The sequence below is a fragment of the Trachypithecus francoisi genome, unplaced genomic scaffold (assembly GCF_009764315.1).
Source record: "Trachypithecus francoisi isolate TF-2019V2 unplaced genomic scaffold, Tfra_2.0 Lachesis_group15, whole genome shotgun sequence".
Classification (NCBI taxonomy): domain Eukaryota; kingdom Metazoa; phylum Chordata; class Mammalia; order Primates; family Cercopithecidae; genus Trachypithecus; species Trachypithecus francoisi.
In genome coordinates, this window is record NW_022681460.1 from 44,268,100 (window position 1) to 44,284,004 (window position 15,905).

General features: G+C 35.3%; 1 protein-coding gene across 2 annotated transcripts in view; it reads right to left on the bottom strand.

Annotated features, from left to right (window-relative positions):
* The window catches only part of ASCC3 (activating signal cointegrator 1 complex subunit 3), a 392,749-nt gene that overhangs the window by 117,612 nt on the left and 259,232 nt on the right, over window positions 1-15,905 (bottom strand). For both annotated transcript variants that reach the window (XM_033234693.1, XM_033234694.1), the window contains 4 exons: window positions 15,523-15,689; window positions 14,357-14,502; window positions 14,105-14,225; window positions 11,730-11,872 (listed from right to left, as the gene is read on the bottom strand). In XM_033234693.1, the coding sequence (XP_033090584.1) occupies window positions 11,730-11,872; window positions 14,105-14,225; window positions 14,357-14,502; window positions 15,523-15,689 (577 nt within the window). The remainder of the gene's footprint in view (window positions 1-11,729; window positions 11,873-14,104; window positions 14,226-14,356; window positions 14,503-15,522; window positions 15,690-15,905) is intronic.

A 15,905-nucleotide genomic window follows, 5' to 3' on the forward strand; every position in this document is an offset into this window, starting at 1 on the left:
ATAACGGCTAAATCTTTGCTATTTTTCCAAATAAACACAATACTATCTTCAATGTTTGCTTTTTAGTTTGGCCTAATTCTTTTTATCTTTTTTTTTAGTAAAGCATGCTTACATTTGTCTTAAAATATTTTTTGAGGGAGGGGTACAAGCAGAATCTTATTACATGTCTAGATTGTGTAGTGGTCAAGTCAGGGCTTTCAGGGTACCCATTACCTGAATTGGGTACATTGTACCCATTAAGTAATTACTCATTATCTACCTCCCTCCCACTCTGTCACCCTTCCAAGTCTCCATTGTATATAATTCTCCTCTCTACATCCATTTGTATACATTTTTTAAATCACCCACTTATGAGTGAGAACATGCAATATTTGGCTTTCTGTGTCTGGCTTGTTTCACTTATGATAATGACCTATAGTTCCATCCATGCTGATGCAGAAGATGTGATTTCATTCTTTTTTATGGCTGAATAGTATTCTATTTTGTATATATTACATTTTCTTTATCCAATCATTTATTGATGGATACTTAGGTTGATTCCTATCTTTGCTATTGTGAATAGTGCTGCAATAAATATATGAGTGCAGGTATCTTTTTGATATACTTACTTCTTTTCTTTGGGTAGACACCTAGTAGTAAAATTGCTGGATGGAATGGTAGCTCTATTTTTAGTTTTCTGAGAAATCTCCAGAGTATTTTCCATAGACATTGTTCTAATTTACACTCCCACCAACAGTGTGTAAGAGTTCCCTTTCCTCTGCATCCTCATAGATGATAATAGCCATTCTGACTGGGGTAAAATAATATCCCATTGTGGTTTCAGTTTGCATTTTTCTGATGACTAATGATGTTGAGCATTTTTTCATATACTTGTTGGTCATTTGTACGTCCTCTTTTGAAAAATGTCTATTTATGTCCCTTGCACTTGGCCTAATTCTTAATAAAAGCAGTATCAAAACTGGGTTGTAGGGTAACATATTAAATATTTTTTCTTATTCATGTCTTTAATTTAATTTGCCATACTGTTGGGAGGAAATTCCAGTGTACGCACTTCATATTTATTTCTGATTATAACTTTTATCTTTATTTCCATTGTTGAAGAATTCTGATTCTAACTCATACTTAGCATTTCCATATATTGAAAAACTTCAAAAATGCAGATAAAGGTAATGAAAGGGACATTATAAAATTTCTGAAAGTAGTATATTGTTAAACGGGTAATTATGATCTTAACATGAATTAAATTTGTGAAGGATCACAGGCAAAAAGGTATAAATATAAGATCAGATTTTACCACAGCTCTCAACAAAAAGAACCTGTTTATAAGGTATAATTTCATGTTGCTACACTATCACAGTAATAACAGTTAACATTTATTAAACATTTAACTAAGTTTCAGTATGTTAAACGTATTAACACATGTAATCCTCACAACATTCCTATGAGGATGGGTTTCTTAATATTCTCTTTTATAGTTGAAGAGATGGCGCTCAGAGATTACTCCTACCAAGGCCACATAGTTTGTAACAGGAAGTCAGTATTGACCAAGAAGCCTGGCTCCAGTCCATGCTCCAAGCACAATGCCACCCTCTAATCACTACATGAATAAGAGGGATATTCAGTTAACTACTGAAAGTATTAATATTATTAATCAGGCTTAAGGCTGAGCCCCATTGTTTTAGACTATATGCAGAAAACAAGTAAGATTTGAAATGAGTAATGTATTCAACTCACAGCTGGAAAACTATGTAGATGATTTATAAATCTATTTTTTCTTTATTATTTGAGTATTTCCCACTTCTATGCCTAAAAATGAAGAATATCTAAAATTATTTTCTTTTTTAAACTAAAATATTACCTTTTTCAACTACCTCATGATTGAGAATGCCACAGCTCCTGTTGGTTGCTCTTGTTTGTTATTTCAGCTACTGATTTTTTTTTTCCTTTTTAAAAAAAAAAAAAAAATTTTGAGATAGTCTCCTTCTGTCGTCCAGGTTGGAGTGCAGTGGCATGATCTTGGCTCACTGCAACCTCTGCCTCCCAGGCTCAGGTGATCCTCCTGCCTCAGCCTCTCGAGTGGCTGGGACTACAGGTGCATACTACCACACCCAGGCCAGGCTTGTCTTGAAATCCTGACCTCAGGTGATCCACCTACCTTGGCCTCCTGAAGTGCTAGGATTACAGGCATAAGCCACTGTGCCCAGCCCAGCTACTGGTTTTTCTTTATTTTTATTGCACTTTTGTCCCCATCAAATTACCCCCACCCCCACCATGATTTTTCCATCTTTTCTATTTGATATTGTTGTCACTGATTCCAATTACTGTATGGCAGATTAAAATAACACAGATAATAACTAGGTCAGCTACCCTGTTTTGAGTTCCTAAGCTGCCACTTGCTTGCTTGTGGCAAGTGATCTGGACAATCACTTAATCCTTCTAATTTCAGTTTTTGCATCTATAAAACTGGGATAATAAAAACTACCTTTGGATAATTCATGATAAAATGTGATAATATAAACTTTAATGAATTCTAAAGTACTCTATATAAAGACATCACTTAATACTTAGTTTAGTAAAAGTAAACTACTATTATGCTTAGCGATAATTGATATATTTTGCCTCCTTCTTCAATAGGATATGCATGCTACCAACTAAGGCAAAATAAAATAGAATGGCCTCCTATATTGTAACTCAAGGATACTGACTAGCTGCTCTAAATTGCAGAAATATTTCACAAGGCTCAGCTGGTCTCAAACATCCAATGCTCAGCAAATCTGCAGATAATGCTTGCTTGACACTTCATATTCTCAGCTTAATCGTTTTTTTACTGGTCAGTCATTTAGAGGTAGGAGGCTTGATAAAACAGAAAGCACTTGGGGTGGGAATTTTGTACCATGAGCTAAATTTATTTTAGTTCTATAAAAAACAGATCCTTTGAGTTAGAAATAATGTTACCCTGCATTAAATTCAATTTAATTTCTGATTTAAAAAAATTTCAAAATCCATCTTCAATGTCTAGTACTAACTTCTTACCTACAAAAGAAGAGGCCAATAGCTATCTACATGTTGAATGAACAGGCAAATTAATCAAAGAAAACTACAGTAAAATGTAATTAGTAGAATTCCCACCAAATCTGAACTTAGGATAATTTTGAGTAAAGCAAAACTATAGTTCATCTCTGTAGGTCTACTAATATTTTACTTGTAATGAGATTAGGTGGATTATGCTTAGCTTAAAATGATAAACTGCTCTAGCATCTAAAAACACTTTAGTATTAAGCTGTGAAAACACTATCAATCTCACTTTTCATGAAAGTGTTCTTCCTATGCACCTGCATTATAGTTTTCATAAATTCACTTTAAAGCATCATGTAAAATTATAATTGGCCCATTCAAAAAATAATGTTCTGTATAATTTAGAAGAGTCTTCTAGCCAATTAATTTGAATTAACAAGGATTAACTATACTGCTGTTCCTTGTTCCAGGGAACTCTTATCTCCCATACCCTTCTAATTTTCATATTACCTCTACCTGGATTTTTTCCATGGTTTGCTCCAGTCAGAAAGCTCTTACCTTTCCTGTTTCAGATTTTTTCCCCCACCTACCTTTGGATGATGTTGTAGACTTTACAGCACAACTTAAAACATTCATGGCAAAAGGCCTTGCAGCATCCTAATTCATTTCTACTTGTAAGGACAAAAGTGAATAGCGAGTTCTCTTTGCTGTATTCTTTTAGCTAACTGGATCTTATTAACAGTGTGGCAGAAGAAAGGGGCAGCCCTGCTGTTAACTGGCAAGATACACAGAGGAGTTAAGGGAATAATGTAAGCAATACTAAAGAATGAAGTCTAATCTTCAGCCAGCATCCTGCTTTCCCACCACAGAAAAAGAATCTCATCTAAGGGCAGAATTCTGAGCTTTTTTTGTTGTGTAGTTTTTTTTTTTGTTGTTGTTGTTGTTTTCGTTGTTGTTGTTGTTGAGACAGAGTCTTGCTCTGTCACCCAGGCTGGAGTGCAGTGGCGCGGTCTTGGCTCACTGCTATCTCCGCCTCCTGGGTTCAAACGATTCTTGTGCTTCAGCCTCCCAGGTAGCTGGGATTACAGGCATATGCCACCATGCTCAGCTAATTTTTGTATTTTTTTTAGTAGAGATGGGGTTTCACCATGTTGGCCAGGCTGGCCTTGAACTCCTGACCTCAAGTGATCCGCCTGCCTTGGCCTCCCAAAGTGCTGGGATTACAGGCGTGAGCTACTGCGCCTGGCCCAGTATTCTGAGCTTTCAATCCACAGACTCACTCAGAAAGAAAAGGCCTTCCCTCTGTTCTTTCACCTGTTAGTGCTGGTTGGCAACTATCCAGATCGTAGCACTGTTTTCCTTGAAATATGGGACTAGACTGCAGAATATTGGGTGGAAGCTGACAGATCATATTTGCTAGATGTTAAATTATAATATTAATTAAATTACACAGTAAAACTTCTAGAAGTTGTATACACTATTTGCTTCCGTTTTCACCTCCTCGCCTCCCTCATTTGCTCCTTAGTCCATTCCAAACTGCTTCTGTTCACATGTCACTGACTGCCAAGTTCACCTAGGACCTTCAAATGATAAACCCCATGGGTGTTTCTCTGCTCTCCTCCACTCAACTCCCATTGACATTTGATATAGCCAAGCACTCCTTCCTTCACAGAACCTACTCTTCTACAGTGTTTTAGGACACTGTCTTACCATATTGCCATCACATTCTCGGTGACCTGTGCCAATTCCTCATTTTCTATCTCAGCTCACACTAAGAGACTCCCTCAGGGCCTGCCCTCTGTTTCTCCACACTCTGCCTGAGAGTCTCATGTGCTCACCTGGGTTTAAGGGTTGCCTCCACGCTGATGCATCCATGTTCATATGTTCATTTCACAGTTTCTGTGGGTCTCACAGACTTGTATCTAATCGCCTTGAAATCTCCACTCGAAAGTCTTGGATATGCAAACTAACATGTCCAAAATCGAACTTCTTTTTTAAAAAATGAATACAAATTCTGGAAAGGGCTGTCTATGGCTTGGAATTAGAGGACTGCTATTTTTATGGATATTTTGGGGAAGTAGGAAGTGAAAGAAGACTGAGTGCCCGACTATGTGATACCAGTTGATTTTGCAATGAAAGCTGTTGATCATAAACCGAGTATTTCACTGCCACTTTACTGGAAAGAAGAGATCATGCAAGTAGATAATTCACATTTTGTCCTGAAGTTAACTGGATTAGCCAGATAGTAAGGAGTTTGGCAAGAGTATTACTGGAGGACAAGAAAGGCAGAAGTTTTAGGTGGATGAACTCTTAGAACAGTGCCAGAAAAAAAGGCTACCTGTATTTCATGAAGATTCATGACAAAAAGTTAAGAGCATTGTGCAATATGCTGGTAATGATCAAATGGGCAAAATAACCACCTCTTAGGATATCAGACAGCCTCCTTCCTAGGCCACAGTTTTATGCAATAGGTTCATGTACTCAACGGCCAAAGTGAAAGAGATGAAAATTATGCATGGGTGAAACACAAACTTTCTTTTCCTCATGAAGGCCCAGCTATTGCCACTGCTCAGTGCCTAACATGTCACCAGTAGAAACATTGGGCCTGTAATAAGGTATCTTACCCCTGGCACCAGACAGTTATCTGGTGGTGAGAAGATTATACTGGACCTTCTCTATCATTGAGGAGACACGTATTCATCTCTGTAAGAACAGGTACTTACTTTGGATTTTAATTCTCTTTTCCTACCAAACATGGTTCTGCCAGTAGCCTCAAGGGTAGAATTACTGAATGCCTTATACATATGACAATACCCTGTATAATAATGTTTCTGACTGAGGAACTCACTTCATAAAGGAAAAGGTAAGACAATGGGATGATGCCATTGAATGCACTGGTCTTACTATGTTCTCATTAACAGAAAGAGCTGATTTTATAGATTAAAGATTCAGAATGGCAGCTGGGAGGGAATACCCGGGAAATGTTGGGGTACTATCCTATAGGATGAGATGTAGCCTCTGAACTAGTAATCATCAATGATGCTATTTGTTCTACTGCCAGAATGTACAGTTCCAGGAACCAAGTACTCAAGGTGTACGGATGTCTTTTGAAATCATAGGTAAGAAACCACTTGAAAACTTTTGCTTCTCTTCCCTATAACTCTAGCTTTGGTAGTTTGGAGGCTTATTATCCAAAGGATTAACAGTTTACTTGGAAACTGAAACAGCCATATGACTACTTCAGGCTCTCAGGTTCTTGGATGAACAAACAAAATCTGGTCTCAGGATAGTCTGGGAAACCGATCCTGATGAAGAAATTGGGCTATTGTCTTATAATAAGGGGAGAGAAATTTGGATAGACAGTAAATAAATCTGACACTACTGTATCCATTTGAAAAATTAAGATTTCACAATTCTATATATTAAACATATATAAATTTGCAATTTTCAATCTATCAGGAATGTATGCTTTTGGTCACTCCACTGGATAAACAGCCTTGATTAGCTTAGTGACTGGTTGAAGAAAAAATGTACAGATGATGTATGGTAGAGAAAACGAATCAAAAATATCTATTTGGCCCCCTGACTAGTTGCAGAAATACATAGTGGTCTCTATTCTTTTTCCCTTGCTGTCTTACATATCAACCTCTTTTAACTAACATATTTTAACTAACTCTCTTTTACTGTTGAATACGGCATGGTTAGTTGTAACTTTATACTCTAGTCCACTGACTAGAGAATATTGAGATGGGCTTGCAAAATAACTAGAGGGTGGCTAGATATAAGCAAGAGATCCAGGACTAAGTGCTAAATGGAGTTGATGAAATTTTTAGTTGTCTTTCCTTGGAGAGGGATGAGTGGATTTGGGTTAAATGAAAGAGACTTGCATTGCCAGAAAAAATTATTTAAATTAAGTGTAGGTATAGGAAAAATAGTGTATGTATGAGATTATGGAGTGAAAGGGCCATAGTGGACCTTTGTTGTTTATGGGCAGCCAGTATTTGAATGTCACCTCCTATAACAAAAGCCAAAGAAGGGAGGAGATTCCTTTTTTCTGCTGCATGCCAGAGATGGAAACTCAGGCATTCAACTCTTTCTGTCTTGACTTGAAGCTTGAGAGAGTGATGCAAAGACCCAATAATAGTTTGAGGCTAGTGGCAGAAGTAGCAGAATCCAGGTCACATGGTAGCATATATTCACAAATTTTTGAAACCACTGCAATAAGGATTCCTAATGACAATATGGAAAGGTGTTTCCTTTGGAGTTGCCTGACGCAGTATAATTTTACATCCATGATACACTTGAAGGTGTCTTTCTGCTTCCTAATGCTTTGAAACTATACTGGATTAAGTAGATGAATAAGTCTTTTTGCCTTTGCCAGTAAATTAATGAGAACACATATACTCTTCTTAGTCATATTCTCTCTCTAGCCTCTTGTGATTTACCCTAGCTTTCTTTATTCTCCATGCCCCCAGCCCAAATATCTATAGACAGTTCCTGACTTAAGGTCATTCAACAGCAGAATAATTTGAATGCTGTTCTATGCCAGACACACTGCTTCATAGTTGCTAGGATAACTGTTGCTGTGCTTCCTCTGAATGCTCAAGTTGTCAACACTGGAGTCTTAACCAATTACCCATGTCCCGCCACAGAACATCAATTTAACACTACACAAGGAGCAGCAATGGAAGCAACCGCTAAGCCTCCTGCCCAGAATATTACAGCAAGTAACCCACACAAAGATTAAAATGTTAAAAAGTTTTCCTATTATTATTTAGGGCTAATTATTTAGGGGTTCAACGACTAAAACACCTGCTTTATAGTATGCTTCAGTATAATCACACTGAATTTACATAGTAATCAATTGTAAACCCTCTGAAATTTTCATTTTAAAGGTGATTGCTTTTAGAGTCAGTAGTAGAACAAAGCACAGTTTGCCTTATTCTTGAGATGGACGTGGTGAAACAAAATGTCTGGAAATGACATAATATTTCTAGCTGTCCTATTTTATACTACATTTAAATAAACAGTACATTTATAACAAATACTTACATTAATAAATACAATAATAAAACCAACAAATTTAATTTCCAGAATCTACAAGGAACTTAAACAAATTTACAAGAAAAAAGAAACCCCATTAAAAAGTGAGCAAAGGATATGAACAGATACTTCTCAAAAGAAGACATTCAGGGGGCCAACAAACATAAGAAAAAAGGCTCAGCATCACTGATCATTAGAGAAATGCAAATCAAAACCATAGTGAGGTACCATCTCACATCAGTCAGAATGGCAGTTATGAAAAAGTCCAGAAATAATAGATGCAGGCAAAGTGTGGAGAAAAAGTAACACTTTTACACTGTTGGTGGGAATGTAAATTAGTTCGACCATTGTGGAAGACAGTGTGGCAGTTCCTCAAGGATCTAGAGGCAGAAATACCATCTGACCCAGAAATCCCATTACTGGGCATATACCCAAAGGAACAGAAATCATTCTATTATAAAGACACGTGCACATGTATGTTCACTGTAGCACTATTCACAATAGCAAAGACACGGAATCAACCCAAATGCCCATCAGTGATAGACTGGATAAAGAAAATGTGGTACATATACACCATGGAATACCATGCAGCCATGAAAAGAAATGAGATCATGTCCTTTGCAGGGGCATGGATGGAGGTGGAAGCTGTTATTCTCAGCAAACTAGTGCAGGAACAGAAAACCAAACACGCCATGCTCTCACTTATAAGTGGGAGCTGAACAATGAGAACACATGGACACATGGAGGGAACAACACACACTGGGGCCTCTTGGGGATGGTGGGAGGGAGAATATCAGGAAGAATAGCTAACGGATGCTGGGCTTAATACCTAGGTGATGGGTTGATCTGTGAAGCAAACCATCCTGGCACAAGTTTACTTATTGATATGGTTGGGCTTAGTGACCCTCACCCAAATCTCATCTTTAACTGTAATTCCCATAATCCCCACATGTCAAGGGAGAGACCAGGTGGAGGTAATTGAATCATGGGGGCCGTTTCCCCCACGCTGTTCTTGTGATAGTGAGTGAGTTCTCACAAGATCTGATGGTTTTATAAGGGGCTCTTCCCTTTCGCTCAGCACTTCCACTACCTGCTGCCTTGCGAGGTAGGGGTCTTGCTTCCCCTTCCTCTTCCACCATGATTGTAAGTTTCCTGAATGCCCCCCAGCCAGGCTGAACTGTGAGTCAATTAAACCTCTTTCCTTTATAAATTACCCAGTCTCGGGTAGTTCTTTATAGCAGTATGAAAACAGACTAATACACCTATGTAACAAACCTGCATATCCTATTTATATACCCCACCCAGAACTTAAAAGTTGAAGAAAAAAATATAAAAATAATACAGTTATAACAAATATTTGTTAATAAATTTATAATAAACATTTTATACACATACAAAATGTTTTCTAGGTGTTCTATTTTAGCAGTGCAAATCTACAACAGTAGAAACCACGAGAGTATATTCTATAGTTTCTACCTAGCTTTGTTGATAGTTTTCTGCTGATCAAAAAAATATGAAACAGATAAGTAATTCTACACAATGTCTGAGCTATCTACAATTCTTTAGGTCTCATACATTAAAATGAAAAAAAAAAAAAGAAACACAGTGGAAGTGTACTATACCTGATATTAGCACATGAGGTTCACATTTGAAGTTAATGTGAGTCACATATGTGCTAAATGCACAATGTCTATATACTGTAAGCAAACATCCCAAAGTGTGTTTAGTAGGTTTGTACATTGTATCTTGACTTCAAAGAAAAGTGTCCATTTGGAAGACTTTTAGGATAACATATAAAATAAACTTAAGCCTAGAGAGATACTGCATATAAACTGAGTCATCAATATTTTGTACATCTATTTTTCATCATTTGTCTTCTAAGTTATGACACTGCCTTAGACACAATAGGATGATTATTCAGATATCAATTAAATAATACAGGATAAAATAATCTTTTAACAACATTATTTTGAACATAAATTAGTTTCTTAAATATCTGGTATATCCATATAAGTAACATTAAGTAAACAAAGATAAAATTTAAAAGATAAAATGGTCGCTATTACTATACTTCAAGCAGTCATTTGATAGTCCACATATTAAGCTAATTTATGAGTCTGTTAGTGAATAAGGTCATCTATAGAACTAAGCAAAACCATTCTGAAATATCAGTTAACCATTACACAATAATGTAAGATATAGAGTACTATCCAACGGTCCTACTAACTCTAAATGAGTCATGAGAAGTAGAAGGGGAGAAATATGCAAACTGTTAATCCTGGACACCAGTGGGTTCGGAACATTGTTTTTTACTGATGCTGAAGAGCACTGCTCTTCTTTAGCCTGCATGAGATTACAAAGTGGGAACACGGAAGAGGGTAGGTGGCGAGATCACAACTCAACAATTATGCTACTGATTTCATCTGTTTTCATTGTAACTCCATTTAGGAAAATATTTTTCAAAACTGGAAAAGTGTAAGAAAGAACAATCACTATATATTAAATCTATAGAGAGAAGGAGGAATATCTATATTTAGATGTAGTATAAAGAATCAGAAAGGATCATACTAACAAACTAGATTACATAAAATGCAAAGTCTTCTATTCGTCAAAAGACACCACGATAAAAAGACAAGCAATAAACTAACAAAGTTACCTAATACAGCAGGCGAAAGATTAATATGTATGTATGTATAGAAATACATATATATGGAGAAAAGTAATATATAAAATTTTATATATGTATATATTTTTCTAAATTTGGCAAATCTCTCACACAAATCTACAAAATAAATGCTGTACTGGAATAGATGAAAGACCAAAAGAAATGAAGAGGCAACAAGGAAAAAAGAAGACAACTAGTAAATATATGAAAAAAAATGTTCAACCATACAAAAATCAAGGCATACATTAAGATAATATTTTATCTATAATATATCAATAAGTTGCAACAAATGAGGATGCAGTAAAACCGTTACTATCATATACTTTGGATAATTCATACATCAGTGGTGATGACACCAATAAGTACAGTTCTTTTGGAAAGTAATTAGCAGTGTACCTGTAAAAGCTGTAAAAATATTCACATCATTTGACCCACTAATTTTATTTTTAGAACTCTATACTGAGAATATAATTTTAAACAGAGAAAAATCTACAATAATAAAGATGCATGATTATTAAATTACAGGAGAAAACCACTACGAAATAGTTGCATAATGGAATATAACTGCATAGACACAAAAATTATAATTTATAATTTTACTGGTGGTTATTACTTAGGGAAACGATAAAGCAGGTTTTAAATTTTTATATGTTAGTGCTTCCTAAAATTAAAAAAAGATTATTATATATTTTTAAAAATCCAAACTTTGCAAAATTAATTTTAACTTCAGTGAGGGCAGTGAATACTCAAAGAATATGAAAATGGTTGAATGTTACCACATACATAGGTGATAATGTTAAAGGAAAAAGATATAAATACAAATATACAAAATAAACATTAAGTGGGACTATACTAGAACAAACTATATCAGAATATTAATAGTGAGGTAAGGTGGCGGTATTAAGGATTTATTCTTTCCCTATAATATAATTACATACTTAATGTTCATTCTAATACAATATAACCTGAAACATGTAAGTAGTAGAAGATAAAAGATGGTGCTTACCTCTCTTTCATCCATGTTTAACCACTGTTTTGGATCTTCTTCAGTAGCCAGGAAGGCGATCAATTCCAAAGCAGTAAGACGAGTTTGACGTCTTGATGAGACAAATATCAAAACAGGTTTGGCAGGAGAATGGCTTCTAATTGCTGTTGAAAAGTTGTGGGAAATAAAATGGAAAGCTACTTAACCTCAGAATATGAGTTTCAGTAGGATATCAAATGGATGCATGAAAACTAATGATGGAAACAATTTAGGCATGAAATCTGGCATTATTGCAGGTACTACACAGATCTAGAAGCATATTAGACAGATTAATAGGAAAAGAAAAGTTGATGGCCCTACCTAGAGAGTATATTGCTTCAGAAAAGATTTAATTATGCTGGGTCCAAGTTCTATTCTGAGCTGCCAAGGAAGGAGAAACTTAAAGATTGAGACTCTCCATTAAGAGCTGTACATAGATACTGAATCTTAGATTGAGTTTTCTGTGCTAAGTTGTGTTTCTTAGCTATTTATGTTTGCCTAAGCAGTGATATTACAGAGTTAATTGGTCCTGGGGTCTGGTGAGAAAACCAAGTCCTGCCAGGTGATGGAAAATGTCTAAAAAGACCACAAAAAGTACCTTTTATTTTTGTTATCAGTGATAGAAAAATCAGGAGAGTTTGTACCAGTAAACAGGTTAAGAGATAAATCAGAAGAAAGTTTTCCCTCTATTTTTCTAAAAGCATACGTGTGAGAAGGGCAGACAAGAGAATGTAGAAGAGGGCTGAAGAGAATACTATGCCTGAATGAGTATCTGAGTAATGGGACATGGTAGTCAACACAAAGAAGATGAGGTGACTCTGGTCAACACAAACCAGAGTAACAAGACTGAAGGCAATTTTGTACATCAAATCTTTACAAATAATTAAAGAGCCACATAAATCACTTGGCTTATATTGAAATGAGGTTTTTTTTTTTTTTTTTTTTTTTTTTTGCTCTACATAGGCTCCAAAAAGCTGATAAGATGCCACGAGTAGAATATATATTTATGTCTACACAACTCTCTTAAAACAGTTAGAGACATGTAAAAATTATATATAAAAAGTTCAACTGCTTTGTAATTTCTTGTTTGAAATGTGAGCTGCAGAATTTCTTTTTATGGGCTGGGAAACAAGGTTTATAATGGAAATGTTGACATGACCTTGACTTTATTTACATTCTAACTATGAGAAATAAAGCTATCACACAATCATATTTCTAAACTCAAAGAAATATAGTAATCACTACAGGTATAATAAATAGTACATAAGTATAGCTGCTGTGCTGATACCATATCTACGGAAGTGTAAGTATTTTAGTTATTTACTATTGATTTATACAACACAAATGCTTCCTTTCCATCAATGGTATGCAGTCATTCCATATAGATATACACAATTTCAACAATATATATTATGAAAAATAAACTCATTGATTTCTCATTCTTTTTATTGTTTATCAGAATGTTATCAAATGTAAATGATAAAGTTTGATAAATCGATACACCACTTAAAATACACATATTAGTACAATATTGGTATCATTTGGACACATAAATATAAATGGATCTCTGTCTTTCTTTAAGCCTCAACATTTAATGGATTTTTGCTGCTGAAAGAACAGGTGTGGCTGAACGGCTCATGGCAGATTTATTGTTCATTAGTGATTTTGTACAATGCTTCTGTGGAGGTGTAAATAATCTGAACTGCCAAAATTGGTCTCTAGTTCACAATCAATACTTTGCTTCTGTCATAAGGCTAATTACAGCAGCTAAAAAGTCACCTCACAACTGTCACCACACAATCAACAGCAGTTCACATTTGAGAATTTATTTTTGAGGTTATTTTTAATTGATATAATAAATATTCTTTATGCAGCTCAAATAAAACATGTTTCAATAAAATCGGAGTGCTATTCTTAAATCTTTCCTGTTTGCTTGCCTAATTTGTTAGAAGAGGAAAAACTAAAAACAGAAGCACTGTACTAAAGTACTGAAATTTCTAAGTTTTATGATTTCTCATAAAAATGATTATGAGATGTTTTTGACTTGTAGCTTCCATTTCTCATTTGTTCAAGCTACTATCATAAAAACACTTTAATATTAAGAAAACTCTGATAATTTTTTAAAATTACATACTTTTATTTTTCTACAAAGTCATTACCATTTGTGAAATCTCTCCAATTTTCAATAGGTAATTTAACATACATTTGCATTCCTTAACATTTGAGACAAACAGTTCGAGATATTTGTAGAAGCTGGACCAGTATCATCCTTTCAAAGAAACCAACACCAATTAGAAGACATTTGATAGCTAACATAAACAATGGTTACTATTTTATTCCAAGAATCTGAAGCTTACCCTGAAATGCAGGCTTGTTCATACTAGCCATACGAGGACAGTAATGTTGACCTGGAAAGCCCTGAATGTGAACTTCCAGTGGAACTGGGCGTACTGATGGTCGGAAGTTAAACAAGCCCATCTAGAGTAAATATGAGAGAGAGACCATTTTCAATTTTTAGATTGAATTTTATAATGTTATTATATCGCTTTAAAGGAATCATCAAAGTCACACTACTAAATAAATGCATAATTTATCAATCTTCTACATACCTGCTTAATATTGAGCCAGTCAGCAAGGTCTCTGGCATTAGCTAATGCAGTAGACAGTCCAACTATTCTAACAGGCTTTTCTGTGTGTGATGAGATAAAATTTGTTCGAGATACAATGACCTCTAGAACAGGGCCTCTTTCCTCACCTAGAAAATAAGGAAAAATCAATGTTAATCATTTAACAAGTCTGTGTTGGCCATTGCAACCACAAAAGGAAAAGTTTGTAGCTTCCTCAAAAAAAAAAAAAAAAAAAAAAGGAAAACTAAAGATAGAACTACCAAAGGATTCAGCAATCCCACTCCCAGTGCATGATGTCACTTAGATGTTGAATTAAAAAAAACTGACCTCATGGAAGTAAAGAGAAGAAACGTAGTTACTTCCAGGGGCATGGGTTAGAGTCACAAGAGAAGGGAATAGAGAGATGGTGGTCAAAGGGTACAATGTTTCAGTTAGACAGGAGAAGTAAGTTTGTCAGATCAATTGTACAGCAGTGTGACAACAGTTAATAATAATATATTGTATATTTCAAAATTACTAAATTGTAAAATTCCTAATTGCATGTTGAACTGTAATCTCCAATGTTGGAGGTGGGGCTTGGTTGGATGTGATAGGATTATGGGGGCGGTTTCTCCTAAATGGCTTAGCACCATCCTCTTGGTGCTATTCTCATGACAGTGAGTGAATTCTCATGAGATCTGGTTGTTTAAAAGTGTGTAGCACCTCCCCCACTACCTCGCTCTCTTGTTCCTGCTCTTGCCATGTAAGAAGCTCTCTGCTGCTTTACCTTCAGTCATGACTGAAAGCTTCCTGAGGCCTCCCCAGAAGCAGGAGCTACTACGTTTACTGTACACCCTGTAGAATCTTGAGTCAATTAAACTTCTTTTTAAAAATAAATTACCCAGTCTCAGGTATTGCTTCATGGCAATGTGAGAACAGATTAATACACTAAGAGAAAATTTTTTATGTTTCACCCCAATTTATATGTAAGGTGATAGATATGTTAATTAGTTTGATTTAATAATTCTATATTATATACATATATCAAAAAATTGCATTGTACCCCATAAATATACATGATTAGTACATGCAAATTTAAAATAATACTAATAATTAACATTTTAGAAAGTTAAAGTTTATAAACTGGCTTTAGATACAGTGGTACCTACCAAGCAGATGGATCTCATCTATGATGAGAATAGTGACTTGCTGAACATAGCTCCTATTTTGCCAGCTTCTGCTGACTCCATCCCACTTCTCTGGCGTAGTGACAATAAGGTCAGCCTTGGCAATGGATTTCATATCAGGAGTCACATCCCCTGTTAGTTCAATAACTCTGGAGGCAAATATAAAAATGAACCCAGAACATTTTCAGGTAACAAACAACCTTCTAAATGCAAAAATCTATCTCTTTTAAAATAAAATTTTATAAGGCTTAAAATTACTTTACCTACCTTTGATTTTTGAAATTTTCCAAGTTGAGTCCAAAATGTACATTTCTTAAGAACTCTAAGAAAATTTCTTGCCATAAAATGAAGGTCATATAAATTCC